Source organism: Mustela lutreola, chromosome 2 (genome assembly GCF_030435805.1).
Source record: "Mustela lutreola isolate mMusLut2 chromosome 2, mMusLut2.pri, whole genome shotgun sequence".
Taxonomy (NCBI): domain Eukaryota; kingdom Metazoa; phylum Chordata; class Mammalia; order Carnivora; family Mustelidae; genus Mustela; species Mustela lutreola.
This window is the reverse complement of record NC_081291.1, coordinates 76,685,851-76,710,324: the sequence shown is the minus strand read 5'-3', so window position 1 is coordinate 76,710,324 and position 24,474 is coordinate 76,685,851. Positions and strand designations below refer to the sequence as shown.

The 24,474-nt window shown below is 33.5% G+C and overlaps 1 protein-coding gene and 1 non-coding gene across 2 annotated transcripts in view; one reads left to right on the top strand and one right to left on the bottom strand.

Annotated features, from left to right (window-relative positions):
• The window catches only part of STT3B (STT3 oligosaccharyltransferase complex catalytic subunit B), a 96,086-nt gene extending 73,453 nt beyond the window's left edge, over nucleotides 1-22,633 (top strand). Inside the window, exons 6-16 of the mRNA XM_059162396.1 lie at nucleotides 2,558-2,656; nucleotides 4,235-4,381; nucleotides 5,292-5,340; nucleotides 6,705-6,859; nucleotides 8,799-9,010; nucleotides 10,907-11,094; nucleotides 11,696-11,867; nucleotides 12,777-12,950; nucleotides 15,674-15,787; nucleotides 18,078-18,290; nucleotides 21,009-22,633. Of these exons, the coding sequence (XP_059018379.1) occupies nucleotides 2,558-2,656; nucleotides 4,235-4,381; nucleotides 5,292-5,340; nucleotides 6,705-6,859; nucleotides 8,799-9,010; nucleotides 10,907-11,094; nucleotides 11,696-11,867; nucleotides 12,777-12,950; nucleotides 15,674-15,787; nucleotides 18,078-18,290; nucleotides 21,009-21,089 (1,604 nt within the window). The 3' untranslated portion in view covers nucleotides 21,090-22,633. The remainder of the gene's footprint in view (nucleotides 1-2,557; nucleotides 2,657-4,234; nucleotides 4,382-5,291; nucleotides 5,341-6,704; nucleotides 6,860-8,798; nucleotides 9,011-10,906; nucleotides 11,095-11,695; nucleotides 11,868-12,776; nucleotides 12,951-15,673; nucleotides 15,788-18,077; nucleotides 18,291-21,008) is intronic.
• On the bottom strand, nucleotides 10,099-10,200 carry LOC131826240 (U6 spliceosomal RNA). Its single transcript, XR_009351492.1, has one exon. It is a non-coding gene; the product is annotated as a U6 spliceosomal RNA (small nuclear RNA).
• Nucleotides 22,634-24,474: the final 1,841 nt, after the last annotated feature.

Genomic DNA, 24,474 nt, shown 5'->3' with positions numbered 1-24,474 from the left:
CTCTTATTAAATAGCTTGAATTCTAGTGTATCTTGTATCTATATGAAGAGTTTTTTTTCTTTACCAATGACAGTGTCTGTGGATTTGCATAAAACCACTGAGTTGAGACTATTATGAGGTTTATTCTTCTTTTTGAAAAGTCTGGAAATGAACTTGAGCAGATCCCTGAGAGGAAACTTGGATAGTTCCCAAGCATGAGGTTGCTTATGCTTTTACATTGCCAAGCATAGTAATAGTCCAGTTTGAAGAGAGAGAGTATGAATTTGGATATGTTTATGTGTGCTCACCATACCTTTTAGTAATTATTTCTGGAAAATGTGACTTAAAGAAGTAAATGGGCTTTCTACTTTTTTTTTTTTTCTTTTCCTAAAACAAAAAACATACTACCCTGCAAATTAAAACCATAGAGACAAATGAAGATTTGTGTTTATCTGCACTGGGATAGGGGGAATGGGAACACCTGCTTAATGAGTGTGGGAGTTTTTTGGGGGGTGATGAGAACATTTTGGGACTAGAGAGCCGTTTGTGTATGTACTAAATACCTCTAAAATACTCACTTTTAAATGATTGTACATAAATATCACCTCAAGTTTTTTAAAAAGATTTTATTTTTTTATTCATCATGTGCCATTTATCATATTTAATCCAGATTCTGTGATAGTATTAAAACATTCAGTGTTCATTAGTGTTTATAAGAAAGAGAAGTCTAGCCTAAGAGGTGAAGATGTTATTCGGACATAAGTAGACTTAACTATAATTAAAATATGTAAATGACATAAGGTTTTCCCAGGCCTGGCCTTTCTAGTTGTGCCTTTGTGTGTTCAGTATTTGTCTAAGGTTTGATTTCTCAGTAGTAAGTGTCTAATAAAAGGCCTGTTGGTCATAGAATCTTAGGTTATTATTGTTGGGTAGGGGTGATCGACAAATCTTTTTGTCCATACCCCTCATTCTGTAGTGAGAAAATTGAAAATTTTTTAAGTAGTTGTTCAAGATCAAGATCACTTATTATCATTTTTTTCTGATTCTGCCCCAGTGACTCTGCCATGGCCTATACACAGCACTGATAGAAACATGCTGATAAAAAACAAACAAACAAATAAATAAATAAAAATTTAAAAAAAGAAACATGCTGATACTAGAAATCTCATTAACCAAATTGATTGACAGTTTAAGTCACTTAATATAGAAATTCTGGTTCACTTACCTTTTGTGCATTTGTGTTCAGGTACCTCACTGAGGGTAATTCCTTCCATCATTAATATCCCTGGAATGTGCATTATTAGGTGGACTACTTTTGTAGTCTCCTCTAGACAACCAGTTCTCCATTATCTTGAGCGTATTGGAAACTTTTTTCACATACACTGGTCCTTCCTATTAAATGTACTTGAGCTTCTTACCTTTTCCTAACACTATAGTCATCTCTTATCATACAGATTGGGAGACAGCTTAACATCTGAACCATTAGCCCATGGTTTACCTTACATAAATGGGTTTCTTTTGAAACCAAGCAAACATTCTTTCTCAGCTAAATTGGAGGAAAGAGAAGTGTATGCTGAATGCTGAATAGTGTAGAATTTGGATACACTTTTAACAGTTCTCTTCCGAACTACACCCGCAGTCTTTTTTCCTAATAGAATAGTTTATTTGCCAAGAGCTATGGACTATGTTTCATAAAATGATGTAAATAAGCTTCCATTATAAATAGAATAATTTTCATATTGACTTACTTCAATTGAGTTTTATCTTCATTTCTAAATAACTTCCGATTATAATGATTCCCAATTCTAACTTCTCTGTAATGAACTTAATCAAAATAGTGATCTGCGAACACCTAAATGCAAAACAAGTTATTATACAAATTCTAATCCCTCCCCATTTCCCTACATTTATGTTGATATAAGCCAAGAATATTATAGTATGCTCAATGCCAAGAGCAAATGGTTTTCCTTTATTAGACCCTAGTAAATTCAGAAACTAGTCTGTTCAATGGCTTGATGTTTATATACTTAGTCCTTTTCTTCTTCTATGACAGAAAACTTAGTGGACAGACATGGGAGGGTTTTTTTGTTTCTCACTGAGAGGTACTGTACAAAGTGTTAGACTATAAAAAGGATGTGGAAAACTTGAGAGTTTTGAGATGATAGCAGCTATTTGTATATGATGAGGATCAGTATTCTTTAGGTCATGCTTCAGAGTAATGCCAGTAGGAATAGCTTTTAATTAGTTATATAGCTTCTGAGGTATGTCAGTTATTATTGATAGATTGAAAACTTGATTCCATTTTAGGAAAAGGAAAGCAGCACCAGTCTCCTAAACTGTTCTAAATGATATTTTGCAAAGAAAAGTACTTTAAAGATTGGTAGAAAGAATTTTCATGATTTATAATATGCAATTAACTAGCAATTATATATCAAATAGAGCAGTCATTTCAAGATTCTGTTCTTAAAATAAGGTTCATTAAAACTTTGCTAAAAATATGAGCTATTTGTATACATTTATGTTTGAAGTACTTAATGGTAGTAGTAAATTATCCTTGTTTCCTATTTTGTCTTTATAGCATATAGCACTTTCTACATTGTGGGTTTAATATTATCCATGCAGATACCCTTTGTGGGATTCCAGCCAATCAGGACAAGTGAACACATGGCAGCTGCTGGTATGAAAAAATATCTGTTTTTCTTTTTCTAAAGAATATATGAATGCGTAACCAGCCAGTCTTCAAGGGAATTGTTATTTTCATTTTTGTTTTTAATTTTCATCTTACTGGTTTTAAAACATTGCTGCTATAAAATATGAAGTCTTAGCTTTTTTTTTTTTTTTTTTTTTTTTTTTTTTACTTTCTGATACTGTGTTCCCAAATGTGCCCATTTTCCCAGCTACTGTTGTTTTGAAAAGGGAAAATATTCCTTTTTACACAATCCATGTTATTTGCAAACACTAAATAACATACGCTTGGATTAAGCAAATATTAAACAGTGTATCTGTACACTGAGTTTCTGCATTTCAGCAAATTTAGATGGAACATTTTATTTTTATGTCCCTTTCATCTCCCTAAAATATTTTATCTACTAACTGAAATTAATGGCTTTTATATTGATTATGAAATAATACAATTCCTTTCCATATGAGTAGACTATTTTGCCATTATTAGTCTAGATCACAATTAACAAGATAATGGGAGACCTTTGAATAAAACTTTAACAGAGATTCTTAACACAAGATCCATGACACCCACAGGAAGTCTGCAGGTAGTAATTTTATTTGTAGCATTTTATATTAGTATATATAACTCTGATATGGTATTCCATAACTACTATCAGATTCTAAGTTAGAATCTTGAACTCGCCCCACAAAAAAGTTAAGAACTCGCACCTTACTATTACATAGCACTTTATGAATACTTTTACTTACATTTCTAATTTGATATTATAAAATTACCAAGTGATTTTATATGCGAGAAATGTATATCCAGTTTTGAGTAATGTGTATAAAGATACACAGTCACCTAAAAACTTCAGTTGTATGGGTTATTATATTTTTGTTTATATTATGTTTGTTATATGGGTTATTATATTTTCTAAAGTTTAAATCTTTGATTATCCTTATTCATTCTAAAATGGTTAAAATTCTAATTTTTAAAAGAAAAATCAGTATGCCATATGGATTTGGGATTCTCTCATGTCTTCTAGTTTTACACCTAGTGCTTTTGTATCATGTTTGGTATATTTTAACAAAAAATACTTTTTGCTGTTACTGCTCTAATTTAGCATTCACCCTTATAGTCAATAATTTAGAGTCTTATATAAGTGTGTAACTAAGATCACATCCTATCACTCAATCATAAAGAGTAACTATCAGGATTCTCCTGATACAAGTCATTTGTATCCTTGAGTAAATCTTAGGTCTCTTCTTGTAATGACAGTTCTACTTTTTTTATCCCTAGAAACCAGAAAACAGATCACTAAAATATGGGACAAGGGAAGAATATAATGTGATAAATAGGATGTAGTTATTGAAATGAGATTTTTTCATATCTGGTCCATATGTGGGGATTCTGATCATTTTTAAAAATATATGGTAATTTCTTTGACAAAGGAAATGTTGGTTAGATGAAATCACTAGTCTTTGATAGGTTTGGTACAGGGTATTCGAAGAAGCTCTTTAAATTAACCTTTTTAAGTATCTTTGGAAAAGTACTTTGTTGATTATTTATATTGCCCTTTTCTTTAATTAGGTGTGTTTGCATTGCTGCAAGCTTATGCTTTCTTGCAGTATCTGAGAGACCGATTAACAAAACAAGAGTTCCAGACCCTTTTCTTTTTGGGTGTGTCACTAGCTGCAGGTGCTGTGTTCCTTAGTGTCATCTATTTGACTTATACAGGTAGGTGTCATCACCTGTAGATTGTGAATCTTGTCTTTAGATTATTCAAAAAGGTAATTATTTTACAAATTTGGTACATTTTCTTTTTATCCTACTAGGTTAAATACTGTGGTTGTATTCCTTACAAACAATATGAAAATAATAATCAGAGGCTCTAAAATCTGAATAGCACTACAAATTGTGATATTTTTTTTAACTGTATCTTAATTTTAGTTTTTCAGTCCCAAATAAATATACTTTCAAGCATCCTTCTCTTGATAGTTGAATAGCCCCAAAGTATATAAAATTCAGTTTCCATAGTTACCTACGATAAGCTTGCCCTACTCTGTATGCATACACTCTTTCTCTTTCCAACTTTTAAACACTCAACCAAATCAGTTTCCATCTGCGTCTAGATTCCAACTGACTTTCTAATCCTGACTTCAATAGTGTCTGGAAACAAATCAGATTACTCTCTAAAGGTCAAATTAATATACTAGCCTAGCTCAGAATCAAGGATTAATTGGCAAGAGTGAAGGCAAGAATGTTTAAAATCATTTTTGCACTTTATTTAAATTTGGCATACTGGATTAGATAATTTAGACATCTTTCCCCTTTGTAAATTATCAAATGTTATCTTAATGTCTTAGCTTTATTTTACTAGTGAACTGGAAGTTTAAAGAAGAATGGGAAAACTTCCTATAATTTTATCTGTCAACTTGTATTTCTCTGGAAATGTGATCTCCATAGATACTTGTTTTTATGTGATTACTAACCTTACTTTATCTGACTGCCAGGTGTATGAAATATGTTGTCACCTACAAAAGAAAACTGAAATTCTTTTAATAGTAATTTACATTAGTTCCATAACAGTCAGTTAACATAAACAATAAAAAGGCAGATTGATTTCCTCTACATTTTTCCTTCCAAGGTTACATTGCACCATGGAGTGGCAGGTTTTACTCATTGTGGGACACTGGGTAAGTGCAGATAAGTTATTTGTCCTAATATTATTTTAAAATACCTTTTTCCTCTGTTGCTCCATTATAGTATCTCTGTCAGTACTTGGGCAACATTTCTGAAGTACCTAGCATATGCTAGTTTAATAAATGTTGAATCATCCTTTGGAATTTATCTTTGTTTAAAATTTCTGTTTAGAGTGCACCTGTAGTATGATACATGTAAATCATACCTTTCTGTTCTACATGGTCAGCTCCTTATTTTAGTTCTCTTTGTCAAAACACTGCAGGTAACATTTGTGCCCTTTTAATAATTGATTTTTAACCATTCTGTCTTTTAGTAGTACTTAATTTTTAATTCGTAAGGTTCTGTGTTATAAACACATAGTTTTTCTGTAGTTTTTCTAATGCCACATTATCTAAGTTCCTTGATATTTTTAGTCTATCAAATACATTAGAGGATATTGTGCATTTTTAAAGAGTGCTACTGTAAAATGAAATGATTAAAAATTTTAGTTTTAAATGAGACAACTAGTTCAATAAAACTTTTGTCCCTAAATGTTTTCCTGACGATAAGAATGTAATCTGTTGATGACAGTTTATCTCTCTTGCCTCTTCCCACTGTTTTTCTTCTTTGTTACTCCCTATGTGGCCCAATAAACCTGCCAATAAACAACTTACTGATTGGGCCTGCTTGGTGTGATACCAAAAAGGCTCATGCCCAGGTCTAATTAAGAGTATAAGCGGTTTATGTATAAATGACTGAAGCTAGCATTTAGACACATATTTCAAGAGATCAGCCTGTGGATCACCAAAAAGTTTGAGGAAGAACCCTGGTCATAGACAGTTATTCTTATTAGGTTAAATAATTAGGTCAAATTTTTTAAGTCTTTCTTATTTAATTGACTATTTTGGAACCTCAGGGTATTTCAGGAACAATTTCTTCTCTCCTTTTGGTTTCCCTCACCTGCTTTTGTGCCATCTTGTTAAGAAAGGTATTGTGGTAATACAGTATCTTACAGGATAAGGTATTTCTGCTAGTAATAAATCTAAAAGATATGAAACTTGTTGATAACAAACGTAGGAAATGCTAATCAAAACTGCAGAAATTTCCTATTTGAACAAAGCTTTTGTATTAAAAGTCAGAGCCAGCACTTCTATAACTGGCTTTTAGATAAGTCTTCCAATTTTAGGAGTGGCATATTGGTTTTTGGTTCACCAGTGTGGACCAGATTTATTTCCATCTGTAGGTTACATTGGAATATAGTTTTAAGCAAGAAGGGATGGGTGATAGGAACCATATTTACAGTCAAAGGAAATTTCTTCATCTAAAAGAGACTCCTGTTTTATTTAATTTTAAACAATATTAACTTTTTAAATGCCAGGTATGCAAAAATACACATTCCAATTATTGCATCAGTGTCTGAACATCAACCTACGACTTGGGTATCTTTCTTCTTTGATCTACATATTCTTGTGTGTACCTTCCCAGCAGGCCTATGGTTCTGCATTAAAAATATCAACGATGAAAGAGTATTTGGTAAGAGATTTTTAATAAATACTTTGATTTGGAACAATTACTTTCTTTATTGAGATTATCACTTTAAAGTTTTATTTTTCTTTGCTTGAGTCTATGCATATTCAAGATAAATTTCCTCTCATTTTGTGGAAGTGTTTTGTGAAGAAAAATTCAGTTTGTTTTATATATACTCATCAAAGTACTTTAAATTAACTTAGAGCAGTTACATAAAATTTTCATTTAACTGAGTATGTTTTCTGAGAGATTAATGTTACTTATAGTATGTGACTGAGAATTGGAAATTATAACTCTTTTGACAACATAGTCTTTATTTTCTGAATTAGATATGTTTAAGTAAGAGGAAGTTCACAGCAGCATCCATTGTCCAAATTTCAGTGTAAAGTCGTTTTGTAATGGAGTAGGAATCACTTTTAAGTTAACATCCTTTTCACTGATAAATTTATTTCCAACTAAGAAGGTGGTATTTTCAAACTATTTTAAAGCCAGATGTTTAAAATTTGACCTTCAAGATATAAGTAGACAAAATAAGCAGAAACTAAAGCCCTTTACATGAATAAATCATCACAAGAAGTATCTGTTTAAATCTGAAACTTTATAAAGATTTGTAACGTACACACTTGAACTTGTACAAGTATGATGTTTGAACCATGAGTGACACTCAGGTTACTATTCCAGAGTAAAGTCAGGAGAGAAAAATAGCACTTGCATGAGTTATGACCAAGGATGACATTAATTTTTGTCCTGTTTATATAGATCAGTGACTTTGGATAAGGTCTTATTAATATTCTGTCACTCAGAAGAACTTAAGTTTAAACATTTTCCCCCCTTATTAGTCAGCAGTCCCAGTCCCAGGTATATATCCAAGAGAAGTAAGTGTGTATATCCAACAAAGGACACGTTTAAGAATGTGCATAGCAACTTTATCCATTATAGTCCATTATAGCCCCTAATTAGAAACATTCCAAAGATTATCAGCAGTAGAATAGATAAATAATTTCTGATGTACAGTGTAATATATGACAACATTTAATAAAAGAATAGCATGGGTAAATAAACTAGTACAAAAGAGAACTTTTTTATATAATTTCAAGAAGTTCAAGAATAAAGAAAAACGAATTAGTGCTTTAGAAGTTCAAATAGTGATTACCTTTTTTTATAGGGAGGAGGAAGGACAGCTATTAACTGGGAAGAGGCATGTGGGTTCCTTCTAAGGGAGATACACAAATGTTCTATATTTTGATATGGATAGTAATTACATAGGTGTGCACATACGTTAAAAATTCAATAAGCTGTACACTTACAAATACAGTATAATAAAATCTATGGTTAGAAAAAAATTTAGTTTCAAATGATATAAGAGCTCTGATGACCATTGAAAGTCATACAGTCTTTAGCCAGAATTGGTGAAAGCTTTGACTGTTAAAAACTATTTTCAGAAAAAGATTTTTTTTTTAAGTCTCTTGGCAGTAACTTTGTAAGTTCCTCCTTTGGTTAATAAATTATTATTTTCATCTCATTCCTACTTTAAAGCAGGCTTTATGCCAGATACTTGCATTGGCTTTTTATAGATTATTTGTTTTTGTAAACTTACTGTGCCTAATAATCTAATTCACCAAATATGTTTTCATCTCTTAGCTATGGATTTTCAAATATGTGATGCTATTGACAAATACTAAATTGTCATCTTTCCCATAATAATTAAATTTGAATCATGATACATTAACCTAAAACTGTTGATACGTAGTGTTTAGTCAAGTTGCCTTATAATTTCTGAGTATGACTATTAAATCAATTGGTCTGTATTATCAATTTAAAAACAGTTAGCTCTTTATGAGATATTTGTTTCTTTTTAGCTTTGGTTTATAATGTAGTGTTAAATACTGAGTTCAGTTTTCTGTAGATATTTTCTGAAGTGTTATAAGAGAACTTGTCTTTGCAGTTGCTCTGTATGCAATCAGTGCTGTCTATTTTGCTGGAGTGATGGTGCGTTTGATGCTGACTTTGACTCCGGTCGTCTGTATGCTATCTGCAATTGCCTTCTCGAATGTGTTTGAGCACTATTTGGGGGATGACATGAAAAGGGAAAACCCACCTGTGGAAGACAGCAGTGATGAGGATGATAAAAGAAACCCAGGAAATTTGTATGATAAGGTGGGAATCTAAATATAAGGGCTTTAAAATTTTTATGTGCTTGGGGCGCCTGGGTGGCTCAGTGGGTTAGGCCGCTGCCTTCGGCTCGGGTCATGATCTCAGGGTCCTGGGATCGAGTCCCGCATCGGGCTCTCTGCTCGGCGGGGAGCCTGCTTCCGTCTCTCTCTCTCTGCCTGCCTCTCCGACTGCTTGTGATTTCTCTCTGTCAAATAAATAAAATAATAAAAATAAATAAATAAAATTTTTATGTGCTTTATTTTTCTACAATGGCAAGAACTATACATATTTAAAAAAATGATTAAATAAGGATTTAGACAACCTGTGAAATTTCTAATTGATCTCTACTATTTGTGTCACCATTTGGGTCCTGTTTGGTCTTTTGGTCTTTTAGCTTAGAAGAAGAAAATACAATGTAATCAGAGAAGGAATTCTCTTTTCGTAATTGGTCAGGTTTTATCTGAAACCCCTCCACTTTTGAGAGTAAAACATTCTGCTCTCCTTAGTTACACAAAATTTAGCACTATAAACCCTTCCAAAATGATGTGTACAAGCATTAATTCTTTAGGTCCATATTCAGTGTAAACTTTTTAAATATTTGTTTGATTGAAAAGTAAAATAAAGGGAATAAATAACTTTAGAAAAAAAAAAAGAGAAGAAGAAGAAGCCTCTTGAGCACCTGGGTGACTCAATTGGTTAAATGTCTAACTCTTGATTTTGGCTTGGGTTGTGAGATGGAGCCCTCCATCAGTCTCCACACTAGGCATGAAGCCCGCTTAAGATTCTCTCTCCCTCTAGCCTCTGCCTCATGCCCCCAGCTTGCACAAGTATGTACACATACTCTATCTTGTTCTCTTTAAAAAAAAAAAAAAAAAAAAAAGCCTCTAGTTTGTTAGTAACAGATGGCTGTCCAGTATAATGTAATTTACTTTTAACCTTTCACGTACCTTTCACGTAACAGCAGGATTATATTTGGTGCAGGTGTAGAAACAACTTGTAAGGGCACTTGTCTTTTTGTTTATTTGTTTTGTTTTTTGTTTAGTCCCATGTTACTTATTTCCATGAGAGTGGCAAAAAAGAACCTTTTATGAAAAAATATGGAACGTTTCAATTTGCATGTCATCCTTGTCCAGGGACCATGTTAACCTTCACTATTTGAGTATTCACTAGGTTTTTAAATACCAAAAAGGAATGAAACTTCCCAGTATAAGTATTAACTTTGAAGTTCTTTCTTTCCTTATTATAGGTCCAATAGAATTCATGCGGATTTGTGTTAATAAAGCACATTCTGCTTTTGCGGTGGTTATGTTTTGTGTTTTTCTTTAAACTGGCTTTGCAATCTGACTCCTTTGGGATTTTGTTGTTTGCAAAAATGTAATCTTAACAGGATTGTAATCTTAACCAAATAACAAGCCTGTTATTTTGAGGCTTTGGTAATTGGAAGATTACAATAATGCAGATTTTTCCTGTGCTAAAATTACTATAAGTCTAAATTATAGGTGGACATTGCCATTTTCAGGATGATAAATTCAGATTTTAAAAGAAAAGGTTGCCAGAATGAGGCCAAAATAACCAGTTATCTCTTTTGTCTTTGTTTTGTTTTTTTCCCCTTTGTATTTAAGGGCACCTGGGTTCAAAAGCTTTATACTAGAGGTATTTTACTTTGTGATCAGCTCCTGAATTGGGTATAGTCCCAGAAATCCTTCTCATTCACTTTTGACTTTAAAATCTACCTTGATAATTTTTAGAAAACATTATATCACTCACACAAGACTATCTGATGGTTATACATTTTCCTTCTCAGTGAATTAAATTGATTTAACATTCTCTCAACATTTTCCCTGAATGCCTTAATGACACAAGTCAAATTATTAGTCTAACCAGTTTTTCTATGTTCAGGCAGGTAAAGTGAGGAAACATGTAACTGAACAGGAAAAAACTGAAGAAGGATTAGGTCCTAATATAAAAAGCATTGTCACCATGTTGATGCTGATGCTATTAATGATGTTTGCAGTCCACTGTACCTGGGTCACAAGCAATGCCTACTCCAGTCCAAGTGTGGTCCTGGCGTCCTATAATCATGATGGGTAAGAAAGTAAATTGGCAGAGCACCTGGGTGGCTCAGTCAGTTAAGCATCTGCCTGCAGCTTTTGTTATGATCCTGGGATCCTGGGAGTGAGCCCAGCATCGGGTTGGGCTCCCTGCTCAGTGGGAAGTCTGTTTCTCCCTCTCCCGATGCCTTTCCCTCTGCTTGTGCTCTCTCACTCTCTCTTTTTCAAATAAAAAAAGAAAAAGAAAATAACTTGGCTATAAAGGGATTTTTTTTTAACCTATCCTTTTTTTCTATCTCAAAAGATAGAATTCAAAGATAGAATGGGGTTTGTGAGACTCTGCATTTGAATCCACCATGTTTTTTTTTTTACCTCCCTATGGACATTTCCACCCCAGAACTAGTACACCAGAATCTTTTTTTTTTTTTTTTTTTTTTTTTTTTTAAGCTAGCCAAGTAATTTGTGTGCATATTACAGTTTAAAAAGCACTGGTCTAGCTCTTAATGGATCCCCCGCCCCCATTGTTGAGGATTTTAAAATGTGAAATTATATAATGGCTTACTTAGCACCTCAAGATTTTAAGTGATTGTCTTCACATTTAAGATCTTATTTAAAAGAATATTGTGATTCTTTTCAGCACCAGGAATATCTTAGATGATTTTAGAGAAGCTTACTTTTGGCTAAGGCAAAATACAGATGAACATGCCCGAGTGATGTCTTGGTGGGATTATGGCTATCAGATAGCTGGAATGGCTAATAGAACTACTTTGGTGGATAATAACACCTGGAATAACAGCCACATAGCACTGGTAAGAATTTGATAAGCAAAAGATTAAAAATTATAAATCTTTATAATTCACAGTCTTTATATTTTGCTGTATATTTTGCTAAATCTTTATATTTCACAGTCAAGCTTCACTTTGTGTTTGAGTAGGGAAAATGTGCGTAAAAGTACTCTGCTGAATTCTTAAAATAATATTTCACTCATTTATTCAATAGAGTAAATGCAGGGTATGCTTATATACTTTGGTTTTAAGAATGGTATTTACCTACTTAAATATCATTCAGAAAATGGGCTGATTTTTGGCACATCGCATGATAAAAGTAGCTCACTGGAAAATCAGGCAAAATCTGAAATTTAAATACTGTTTAACTTGTATTTTCCATTTTTAAATTAAAATTATTTGCAAGTATGTAAAGCCAAATGTATTGCAATTTTATGGCCATGTAAATTATGTTCACTCTATTAAATAAGTAATTTGCATAAATTAAGATAATCACCTCTCTGTTCTTTAAAGATTTTAAATAGATAATGGATGTTAAGCAAATGAGTTCTATTTGTGTTAGCATTGTAGCTAGTCATCTGGTAGACTGAGAAGAAGAATATATTTGTATCAGCTAGATTGCTGGTCATCCTTGGCCTTGAAGTTAGGTGAAATTGTATTTCTTTTAAGCTTGCCTGCTTTTATATTAAAATATTAATTCCATGAAGCTTACTTATTTATTAGCACAATATTAGAACATATATTCAGATGTTGACATTCCTGCTATAAATTGGTTGTAGTAAGTGAGGTGCTTATAGAACTTGGTAAATTTGTTGAATTCATAGCAAATCATCTCTTAGAAAAGAATTCCATGTAATTCGAACACTTGAGGTACATTCTGTCCGATATTCATTCATTTTTATTTTTAGTGTACATATTCTCATTTTTCTATAGGTGGGAAAAGCTATGTCTTCAAATGAATCAGCAGCCTATAAAATCATGAGAAGTCTGGATGTAGATTATGTTTTGGTTATTTTTGGAGGAGTTATTGGCTATTCTGGTGATGACATTAACAAGTTTCTCTGGATGGTTAGGATAGCTGAAGGGGAACATCCAAAAGATATTCGGGTAAGAAACCTGACCATTCTACATGTATGAGACAGCTGCCAGTGTCCTTGTAATTGTCTTACCTTGCTAATTGTATCATATTCATTTTCATCATCTTATCCCCTAAATTAGTCCCTTATTCTATTTATTGAAATAGTAAAGCATTGAGCATTTTTCCAGGTTTAAAACTTTTGAAATTCACTGATACTGCTGTTCTCTCCTGTGAAACTGTCCCCTCTCAAGACTCTTGCTTCTTACTCCTTCACAGCCTTTCAGTTCTGCCCTTTCTTTCCATTTACATTGCTTCTACTCTGATACTAACCGTTATGATTATAAACCTGAAATAGGACAGTAACCTTGAGATTGTTCTCTTTGCCTCGGTCTTGTTTCCTGTCCCTAATGTGACTTTGATCATATCATTGTCCAACCTAAAAGCCTTTAGTATACTAAGGGTTTTAAAATCAGAGAGATGGGAGTTAGAACTAAAACCCTGGCACTGTCAGCTTGGTGCTATGGGCAGCTTATTTTTGTCCAGTCAGCATTACATACTTGAGGCATTAGGTCTCATTCTTGGTTCTGGTGTTATAATGGTGACTAAGGTAGCATAGATTGTCACTAATGGACAGGCCAGGAGTAATTAATTTGTGGTGCTGTTATGAAAATTTGTAGGGATATAGATGAAGCTCAGCCTCGGGGTTGGTATGAAATAATCACTACTGAAGCAGTGGTATAAAATCCAAACTCCTTTGCTTGGAATGTAAAGCCCTTAATATTTTCCTTTATTTTTCTGGCCTCTTGTCCCTCTCAACTTTTTCCCATCCGTCAGTCTACTCCAGCCTGTGAAATTTGCCTTGTGGTTTCTTTCTTTGACTTATGTGATACCTGTGTTTATATACTCTTCTCTTTCTTGGAATACTTTCCCTACCACAGATTTATCCACTCTCCCAAAGCCCTTCTCTGGTGCATCTGTGTGTTTGTTTATCATCAGATCACATGCAGCCTGTCTCGTTCATACATTCTAAGATATCTCTCCCTCTCAGTTGTGAGCTCTTAGAGGATGGGCACCCAGCATTGTGGTTACATGATGAAGGGACAAAAGACGAGAGTAAGATACACCACTGATCCAGAATTAAAAAAACTTTTGGAAAAATGTATGTATGTGTGTCATATGACAGGGATGAAGTAAAGCTCCCAACTTTCTGTTCAGCTGTAAATGCTGTGATGGTTTCCCTTAACTGTGATTTTAAAACACTACTTCATTGTATTAAATTAATCTTAATTTTTCTAGTATGTGATTTCCATTTATGGATTTGCTTTAGCAGTGTTAAAATTGTGACCTATGTTCCAGTTTCCATGCTTTTGAGTATTTTTGAACTTTGAGAATAAGTATACATTCACATGATTCAAAAAATAAAAAACAGGGGCACCTGGATGGCTCAGCAAGTTAAGTGTCTCAGAGTCCTGGGATCAAGCCCCTCATCTGGCTCCCTGCTCAGTGGGAGTCAGAGAGTCTGCTTCTCCCTGTCCTTTTATCCCTCCCTACTCGTATACTTGTGCTCTCGCTCTCTCTTGTCCCAAATAAATTATTTTTATTTTTTTAAAGAGAGAGCATAAGCAGTGGGGGAGGAATAGAGGGAGAGGAAGAAACAGATTCCCTGCTGAACAAGAAGTCCAACAACGAGGGGCTCGGCTCCATCGCAGGCCCCTGGGACCATGACCTGAGCAACCCAAGCATCTTATAAAATCTTTAAAAATAAATAAATAAAAATATAAAGAGATATACAATAAAAATTTATCCCCTCCCCCAAGGAAAAAAAAGTGTCCCATGTTTTATTATTTTCTTATGATTTTTATTTAAGCAGGTAATGAGTAGCAAAGTATATACTTTGTTTTTGCTTTTTTCACTTTGCCATATATCTTGGAGAACGTCCCATATTAGAATATGTGGAGAGCCTTCTTCATTCCTTTATTGCACATCTACACAGTGGTTGCTCAGTTGTGTCTCTGTACCATGATGTATTTAACCTTTCCATCTTGATGGATACTTGGGTTATTTCCAGGTTTTTAGTCTTAATAAACAGAGGTATAATAAATAACTTTATGTACTCATTATTTTGCCGATATATAAATATCTCTGTAGGATAAATTCCCAGACAAGAAATTTCTATCTGTATTTCCAAATTGGCCCTCTTAGTGGTTAACCTATAAATTTTATGTAATTCCAATAAAAACTGCCACAGTTTTTTAGACATTCTCTTCCCCAACCAAAGAACTGATTATTTAGAGTTCATATGGAAAAATAAATAACTTTTAGGAAAACTCTAAAAAGGTGTAATTGGGTTGAGGATGGAGCAGTTAGTAAAGGGCTAGCCTATCTGGTATTAAACGATGCATTGGCACCATTCTTTTTAAATAATTGAGATTTTATAACATGGTTTAAAATCTGCCTTCCCTCGTGTAACAAAGTTCTTTTCTTGTGTTTTCTTGACACTCTTATTTTTTATAAATGATTTCTAGACTCAGCTTTTAAAACAAACCCTTGATAGTTTTTGCAGGTTTCTTTTAGAGGTCATGTTAAATTTATAAATTAATCTTTTAATACCATATTTTTTGAGATAACTAAATAATAGCTTTCTGAAGATCCTTAAGAGCTCCTTCTTTATGAGTAAATGAGAGGAGGGAACCTGGTAGCTTTGAATGTGTTAAATTGAACTGACACCGAAATTTGATTTCTTTTCTTGTAGGAAAGTGACTATTTTACCCCACAAGGAGAATTCCGTGTGGACAAAGCAGGATCCCCCACATTGTTGAATTGCCTTATGTATAAAATGTCGTACTACAGATTTGGAGAAATGCAGGTTGGTTACATCAGTTTTCCTATAATCTTTATTCAAAGGAATATTTTTAAAGTAGTCTTGTTTGCCTCCAGAAAACAGGATAATGAATGTTTTAGTTGTGTTGTATAGAAAAATATGCTATCTAAAAAGAGTCCACACACCCCTTAAATTTAGATTTCTGAAACTACTATGTAAAAAGTTAGGGGAGGAAGTTTTTTAGAACAAAGATTTCTTTCCAAAATATAATTAACATTAGGCTCAAATTCAGCCTTCACTTGTCATCTTAACTTTTGATCTTGTGCTTTTGGAAGACATTTTTCTGTTAAGGAGAGGTCTTCTAGGTAGGAAACCATATGATCTTCAGTAGGCTACTTTGCTGTTCGGTGGTGAAAAGTCTGAAAGAGTCAGATTATATAGTCACTTCTATATAGATATCCTGTCTATCTCTGTTATCACAGCTAGCTGGGACTATCTGGGTAAGAGTTTCCTAGAGTATTAGAATGATGTGCATACAAAAGCTTAAGGGCCCCCAAAATGAGTGAATGTGTAAAGAGACATTGTGGCAAAAACAAAAGAGTGGTAGTGGCAAAAAGAAAAGAGTAGTACTGCCATTCCTGCCGTACTACCTGGATTTTAGCTCTGGCTGTGTCAGGTTGTAGAAACCTTAGACAAGTCACATCCTCCCTGGAGTCATTCTTTTCCTTGTCTGTATATGATGGGTATTGGACTGATGACTTGATTTCTGGGCTTCTTTGTAGCTTTTACATTATATGACTATAATACCAGGTTAGACCTTCATACTAAAATTTCAGCACAAACTGCCTGATTTCATGTTGCATTCTGGTTGATTACTAGAAGGTAGAGAAAAAATTGCTAGTTGAACTTTATATAGGGGCCAAGGTAATTATTATTCACTTGGAATTACACTCTGTAAGTGGCTTTTTTTCTGTTTCTGGTTTTTTTTTTTTTTTTTTTTTTTTTTTTTTGGAAGTACAGCTGGCAACGTAATACTACATTTATTTCAGGTATACATTGTTGTAATTGGACAAGTTTAGACATTGTGTTCATTAAGTGTAGCTTCCATCTGTCACCGTACAATGCTATTACACAACCATTGACTATATTTATATTCTGCAGGTGGCTTAAAAAAAATAGACAGTAATTTTACTACAAGATTTAGGGTTTTGTTTATGTTTTGATTTTCTTTGAAGGCAACTGCATGGTCTCTAAACTCATGTAAGAAAGAAGCACTTAACGCATGATAATTAGCTATCTCAGAAAATGGTTCAAAAATTATTTTTCTGATCATAGTGATAGCATCAAAAGACTTTTTCATGTGTACGTCCTTTAAATTTATCAACAGTTTCAAATCATACTTCAGTCATGCATTCATTTTGAGATCTTCCCTATTAAAGAATAATAACTGTTTAAGACATGAGTACAGCTTTTATAGATAAGCAAGAACAAGTTATGCCCTCATTAGCATTTATTTTTGTTTTAAAGTTGAATTTGCTCGTGCTCTGTGTGAACATAAACTTAGTCTGAGAATTTTTTAAAATCTTCTCCCTTCTCCCCACTTTTTCCTTTTTTCATTCCTCATAAATCCTCCTGTGGTTTGGCTTTTCTAACTTCCTTTATAGTTTCCACTTTCTGGATATAGTATCACTGCTTACTTGTGCATTTATTTAACAAATAATACTGGGGAGATAAAGCCACACTCTGAATAAGATAAAGTTATCTTATAGCTTACATCCTGGTGGAGGATACAGATAATTTTAAAAATACATAAAAACCTTTAGCAGTGAATGCTATAGAGTAGAAGATGAGGAAACAGTGGAAGAGACTTCTCAGTCACCAGTTTCAAGAAAATATTTCCCTGGTGTTTGGGCTAAGACCAAAGGATAGAGCAGAGCCAGCCTAGCAGAATGAAGCTGGATGAAGAACTTTCAGGCTGAGAGAGTAGATAGAGCAAGGCCTTGAAACAGAAAAGAAATCCCTTCTGTATGTTTCTCTCTGTATACCTATAATAAAGAGGGCTTTGATGGATTTCCTTTGACTGGCTGTTTTGGTTTTTTATGCCCGATGGCTGCTCATCTACTCTTAAGGGTTCAGTGAAATTCTGATTTTGCTGTATTTAATTTCTCTCTTCCTATCTAGTTAGCATCATATGAGAAATGTTAAGATACATTGCTCTGATTCTGTTTTCCTAGTTTAAAGGGAGAGAGTTTTACTCTGGTTATAACATTTACTATCTTCTAATACTGATGTTTTCCAGTATGGTTAACATCCTATACTAATGCCACTTTTGCAGCTGGATTTTCGTACACCCCCAGGTTTTGATCGAACACGTAATGCTGAGATTGGAAACAAGGACATTAAGTTCAAACATTTGGAGGAAGCCTTTACATCAGAACACTGGCTTGTGAGGATATATAAAGTGAAAGCACCTGATAACAGGGAAACACTAGACCATAAACCTCGAGTCACCAACATTTTCCCAAAACAGAAGTATTTGTCAAAGAAGGTGGGTGCCAAGGGAAGTCATTAGTCTATAAAAGGGTAACTCAGAGTTCATTGGTTTGTCTGAAAAACAGTTACTTAAAATTACTAATAAATCTTCATTTGCCAGATCTTTGTAGACTATAGCTTATATACAAAGTAAGCAGCAGGCCATTCTTTTAAAACTGAGCACTTGAGATAGCCCAAACAACAGCCTTTTCTGGATAGTATCGTGATTATTGATGAACCAACCTGAGATTTTCCCAGAGGTATTCAGGCTTTAGTTTGCGTCATTCCCATTAGTAAGACTTACTTGAAAGTAAAATATATCTGTGGCCATCACTTTCTGAACTTTCGTTGAAAGTAAAAATGTGATTGGTTTCTCATCTTTTAGTCAAAGCAATTTTACATTGCATTGTCATGTTCCATTCTTAGTATGTTGCTACAGTATTACTGAGTAAAAAATAAGTTTGAATTGGTAGAGTCTTGAATTTTAAAAAATCATAAGAATTATTTTTAAATGTAATTATGACAAAGGTTGTAGGCAGGAATTATGATGATGGGACTATTCTAGTCCTTTTGTAATAAATACTTAATAAGATATGAAGTATTTTATTGAAGATCATTATTGCTCACTTAAGCCAAATAGATCTAATCTTTGCTATAATGGTCTACTAAAAATGAATATTTATATAGGTTGCTCTCTATATTAAGGTACTACTCTTATAATACTAATTATTAGACCCGTTTCAGTTTTAAGTCTTGAAAGATGCTTAGGTTTACATTGCTTGGATGAAGATTTTTTTTTTTTTTTTTAAATCATTAGAGCAGTTGTCTTTCTCTTTGCATTACTTAAAATATATTCAAAGTATAGATCATTTATATAAATAGGAACTTTTTAAACTAAAATTTTCTGTCAGGTATAAGTCACTGACCATATCTAGACTGATAAATTTAAGTATGTCACATGGAGCTGCCATGCGTTAGTCATATCCAATTCACTGAACAGTATTTGCATCAAATGACAAATGATCTGGTTTTTCATAGTCATGTGGGCAGAGAAACTGGTGAGTCACATCAGTGCAGAAGTCAAAATAAATGCTGCTAGTCTCAAGGCACTTATTCCTAAGACATCTAAGCCCTGTTAAAGTCTACCCTTTCTGAGAAACAAGGCCGTTGAACTTGCTGATGATAGTGAATTTTCTAAATCTGACTTCTTTTGTCTTCCCGTGATTTCTCCCAAATCAGTAAATGAATCAATAAATAAAAATTAGTCTCCCTTGTATGCCCAAAACCTATATTCTAGTAGCCAACAACACAGGTTTTGAATCTCATGTTTCCATGTCTTTATTATTCTGTTTTATACTAGCACTAGAGGAATATTTGCTTTCCTCTCCCCACCCCAGTTTTTACTTTTTTGGGACTGTGTAGTCATTTGAAAACTTACTTCTGCTACTACAAAGCTGACAAGGCTGAGGCACTAGGAATTGTATGTAGTCCAGGGCTGGAGAAAGACTTTTTGGCATGGGTTGCTGAGGTTCTAGTTACATACTTACAGAGACCTGAGGCACTTTATAAGATCTTACAGAAAAGGTTTCATGTTAGAAATCTTTGGGTAATGATAAGGAAACTAACTCCTTGACCTGGTTTGAATCTTTTTAAATTGTGCCCTCTGAAATTTTTTATTTTTTGTCTTTATAAATTAATAATATTAAGTAGCATAAATTACGAACAAGTTAGCAGTAGCTAATTTTTATAAGGACTCATTTGCCTTGTATTCTTGTGCCTGTTAGAAAAAATTATAAATTGTTTTAAACTGACATCATAAATTACATGACACAGCATTTACCCTGTTTCCAAAACCACCTGTAAGAGTTGTATTTAAGTCTTCAGCCTCTGATAAGTGCCTTAAATTTAAGTGTTTGCTCTTTTCAGTATCTGTGGCTGTGTCAAAGTGGCAGACACATGTGTCTGTATGATTAGTCTTCTAAGATTGTAACACAGCAAATACTTTTGCAGTAAGTTCTAACACACATTTGTAGTGATTTGTTTCTTACACCAGAAAACATCTGTTGAAAGTATTTTAGTGGGATCCTAAAGTGTTTAGAAAAATGTTTTGTTTTGTTTTTTTTTAATCTATGAAATTTTTTTCTTGGTGTTTGGTTTTGTTTTGTATTTCATTTTTTAAGTACTTATTTTTTACCTAAATTGGGAGAATATGCCAAGTAATTTTATTTCTTTCATTTTTGTAGATAGGTACAATCCTCATCATTTTACACATAATGAAAGTTCCTAAGTTATTTTGTATTTTTAATACACAGCTAGTTCTTGGAGGCTAAAGCAGGAGCCACATTTAACATTTCCTGATTCCTTAGTCTAGTGTTATGTTCTGTTATGCCTGGAAATGTGAGTAATAATTACAGCTAAGCATTTAGAGGTTGAGAGGAGAGGAAAGAGTTCATTTACCCAATGGTAAGGAATATACGAAATACATTTGAGGAATATTGTGGTAAGTGCTTTCATCCTAAAGCTAGGGACCTAGTCTAATTTACCTTGAATCTCTAAGCATACTTAGCATAGAACTATTATTGGTGCTCATTGATTGTTCAAGTCCAGCTATAGGATGAACTCTAAGGGCTTTATTAAGACAGTCTTCATAAAAATGCTATAAACCATGTGTGTAATATTTTTTTAATCTGTGAGAAACCTACACTAATATCATGTGTTCTGTTTTCTTTTTTAGACTACAAAAAGGAAGCGTGGCTACATTAAAAATAAGCTAGTTTTTAAGAAGGGCAAGAAAATATCTAAGAAGACTGTTTAAATACACTGTTCTGGTTCCTAACTTGAAGCAGTTGTGAGAACCGGTCTTTGCCTTTAGCTCATGTCATGTTTCACAACAGAGGGTACAGAACCATCACTGGTCCAGATTAATGTACAAAATTTTCTGGCAATGCCTGATTTAAAAAATAAAATTGGCTTATTGAGAACAGCTATTTTCTATTTGTAATGTGAAGCAAGACAGAGCACTGCTGTAAATGTCTAACAGCAGATTTTTTTTATTGGTACATATTATCCTTCAAATCTGAGAATTTGGACTAATTGCACCAAAGAACCCTCTAATTTGGTCCCTGGCACATGCATACTTGTCAATGTTTTTATTTTTTACAAGACCTACATTTTCTTTGAATTACCCAAATAGCAATATGTAAAATACAAATGACAAAATGTGATGTGAATTTCTTGAACCAGTAAACTAGTACAGGTCTGAGAAAGAGGTATTAGAAAAATAATTATACTTCTTTGAACTATATTTATTTTCATGTTTCTCCAGTGCAAAGATTGTTTCATCAAATGTATATTTTCTGTTGCTTACTGTTTGCTCTGTCAGAGAAGAAGCTGCTGTTTCAAAGATGGACCTCTGAGTAACTATTTGATGCCAATAGTTTTTTATGTTGACACATTGCTGCTTTTAGCAGTTGTTTTCACCAGGTACTCAACAGAGCAGATCTCATGCATTGTTCGTTCATTCAAGGGCTAAATTTATATCCTTTGGAGGGCATGGCAACTGCACAGAATGTTGCTTACCAGGATGGGGTTTGGTATCACTGAGATTAGCACTATGTTTACATGCAGAAGATTAAGGAGAAAACCCTTAAAGTGGACAGGTATCCAAAGTTCCTTTTCTGTGACTCTTCAAAATGACAAAGGATTTGTAAACTTTGCCTGGATTTCTCTCATTTTATAGTAGTTTCATCCATCACAATGATTTTACCCTCCACTCCATTTTTTTAAATCCCTAAAGCATTTGATGAAACACTCTTTAATGCTATATGCATTTTCTTACTTTTATTAAAAATGTGACAATTGTCAAAAAATGCACTAAAATATAAATGGATATTGAACATGTTCATTTTCCAGCTTATAGGCAACTTTATATAGACTTGAAAATTTTCTCCAGTTGTTTAGTAAAAGTGAAAGAGAAAGGGTTTTTCCTGCCACAGGATATAACTTTTTTTTATATAAACAAGCATAACTTACCACTGCTTTTGGTGGAAAAGTACAGAATAGTATGTACCTTTTATGAAGAAAAGTGTAATTTACAATATTCAGTGAGAATGTTACTGCTGATTTTCTTTTCCAAAGTGTAGAATATTCTTTGATTTATAGAATTCATTTTTGACCCAGATGATGGTTCTTTTACAGACCAATAAAATGGCTGAACATTTTCACAAATAAAGTGTAACTAAATCTGGATTTCTGATACCTTGTCATTTGGGGGATTTTATTTTACTTTGTTGCTTTAAAATTCAATGCAGAGAAGTTGTTGACTGTAGGGAAATAAAGTTAATTCAAATTTTGTGTTAAGTGTTGTCTTTCATAAAAATTTTATTTTTGAAAGGAGTTACAGAGTACTGAACACACAATTCCTTCCTTGTTCACTTTTACAAAGATTTTAGAGAATATGTGTGTAATAGTCCTCGGTTTCAGTTTCCTGCAGTCAACTGTGATCCAGAAGCAAATGATCCTCCTTAATGATGCATCTTCAGAAGGTCAGTAGTAGCCTATCGCACATCACAGTGCATACGTCGTTCACCTCACATCATCTCATCACATAGGTATTTTATTATCTCACGTCATGATGAGAAAGGTGAGTACAATACAATAAGATCTTTTGAGAGAGAGATCACCCATTAACTTTTATTACAGTAGATTTTGTCATTATTCTACTTTATTGTTAATCATTGTGCCTAATTTATATATTAAACTGTATTGTAGATATTATGTATAGGAAAATACGGAATATATAAGGTTGGGTACTGTCCGCATGTTTAGGCATCCACTGGTGGTCTTAGAACGTCCCTCACAGATAAGGGGAGGACTATTATAAGAACAAAGTGCTAGATTACTTCAACCTCAGCTTACTGTTGCTTTTCCTTTTTACAAGAGAATTAAAATCTCATTTTGACTTTTTATGAGTAAGTGAAGGGGTGGAGGTGGGGGAAGATGCCTAGCCAAATCGGAACTTCATCTCTTTTAAATGGAGATAAATGAGGATTGGTCTTTAACAAAAGCCCTGCACCATAAAGTATATAACCAGTCAAGTCTTCATCATAGAATTTTCTAATTAAAAGCAGAAATGATCTTCTTTCTCAGTTTTAGGGAACACCATTTTGGTTCAGTGGTTCAGTAAAACACCATACTGTAACCCCATTTGGTGTTTTATTGTAGCACAAAAGTGAAATTATAGCAGTTTAAATACATTGGAATAGATAATTGGCTCAGAATATTCTTTAAATCTCTAAATTCATGTGTGATCACTAACACCAGACAATCACAGAAGGAGGAGATCATAGCCTTGAAGTTTTAGGCTATAAAACGGCATTTGTTTTTGTTCCACATTTTAGAATTGAACAAAGCTGAGTGCTTTGGAGTATAAATAAGGCAGTGAGACAGCAAATCCAGAGATAAAATTCAGTTTTCATACTTACATTATTACCTACTTAAGTTTGCATTTGTGGAGATGTACTTCATTTGAGTCCCTAGGCCATGACCAAGAAGCCAGGGGGCTAAATAGTATAAAAGCATCTTCTAGAGTATTAGTTTTCATAGCCAAAGGGCCATAAGATGAGATTTGGAGCTATTGTACCTTACCCTTTTTTTAAAGTTTTGTTTGTGGCAAAAAATATATAACAATTTACTGTCTCACAACTGAACATTTTTAAATGTACAGTTCAGTACTTTTGAGTTCTCTTTCATGCAACCAGTCTCAAGAATTAACATCACCTGTCAGACATCTACCTTGCTGCCCATAATCCTCAGTTAAGGTAGGTGAAATAGTGGATAAATGGAGAGCTCAACAGCCACTGCAAATTGAAATGGTAGGAAATTGAGACAAACCATCCCTAAACAAATCCTGATGTTTAATTTTCTTTTGAAGTAAACTTGTAACTGTGAAGTATAACACAAAATAGCACAAAATTGTATACCTTAGTGAATTACCACAAAATAAGCAACTTTGTAACCACAACCCAGATAAAGAGAACAGAACCATGCCAGTACTCCAGAAGTTTCCTCATGCCCATTACACAGCCACTGGTCTGTCCCTCTCTCGTAGCTTTCATAGTAATTACGGATTTCTGGTTCTAATACTTACATATTTCTCTCTAAACATAACTACATCTACATTTTAAACAATGCAAATGGAA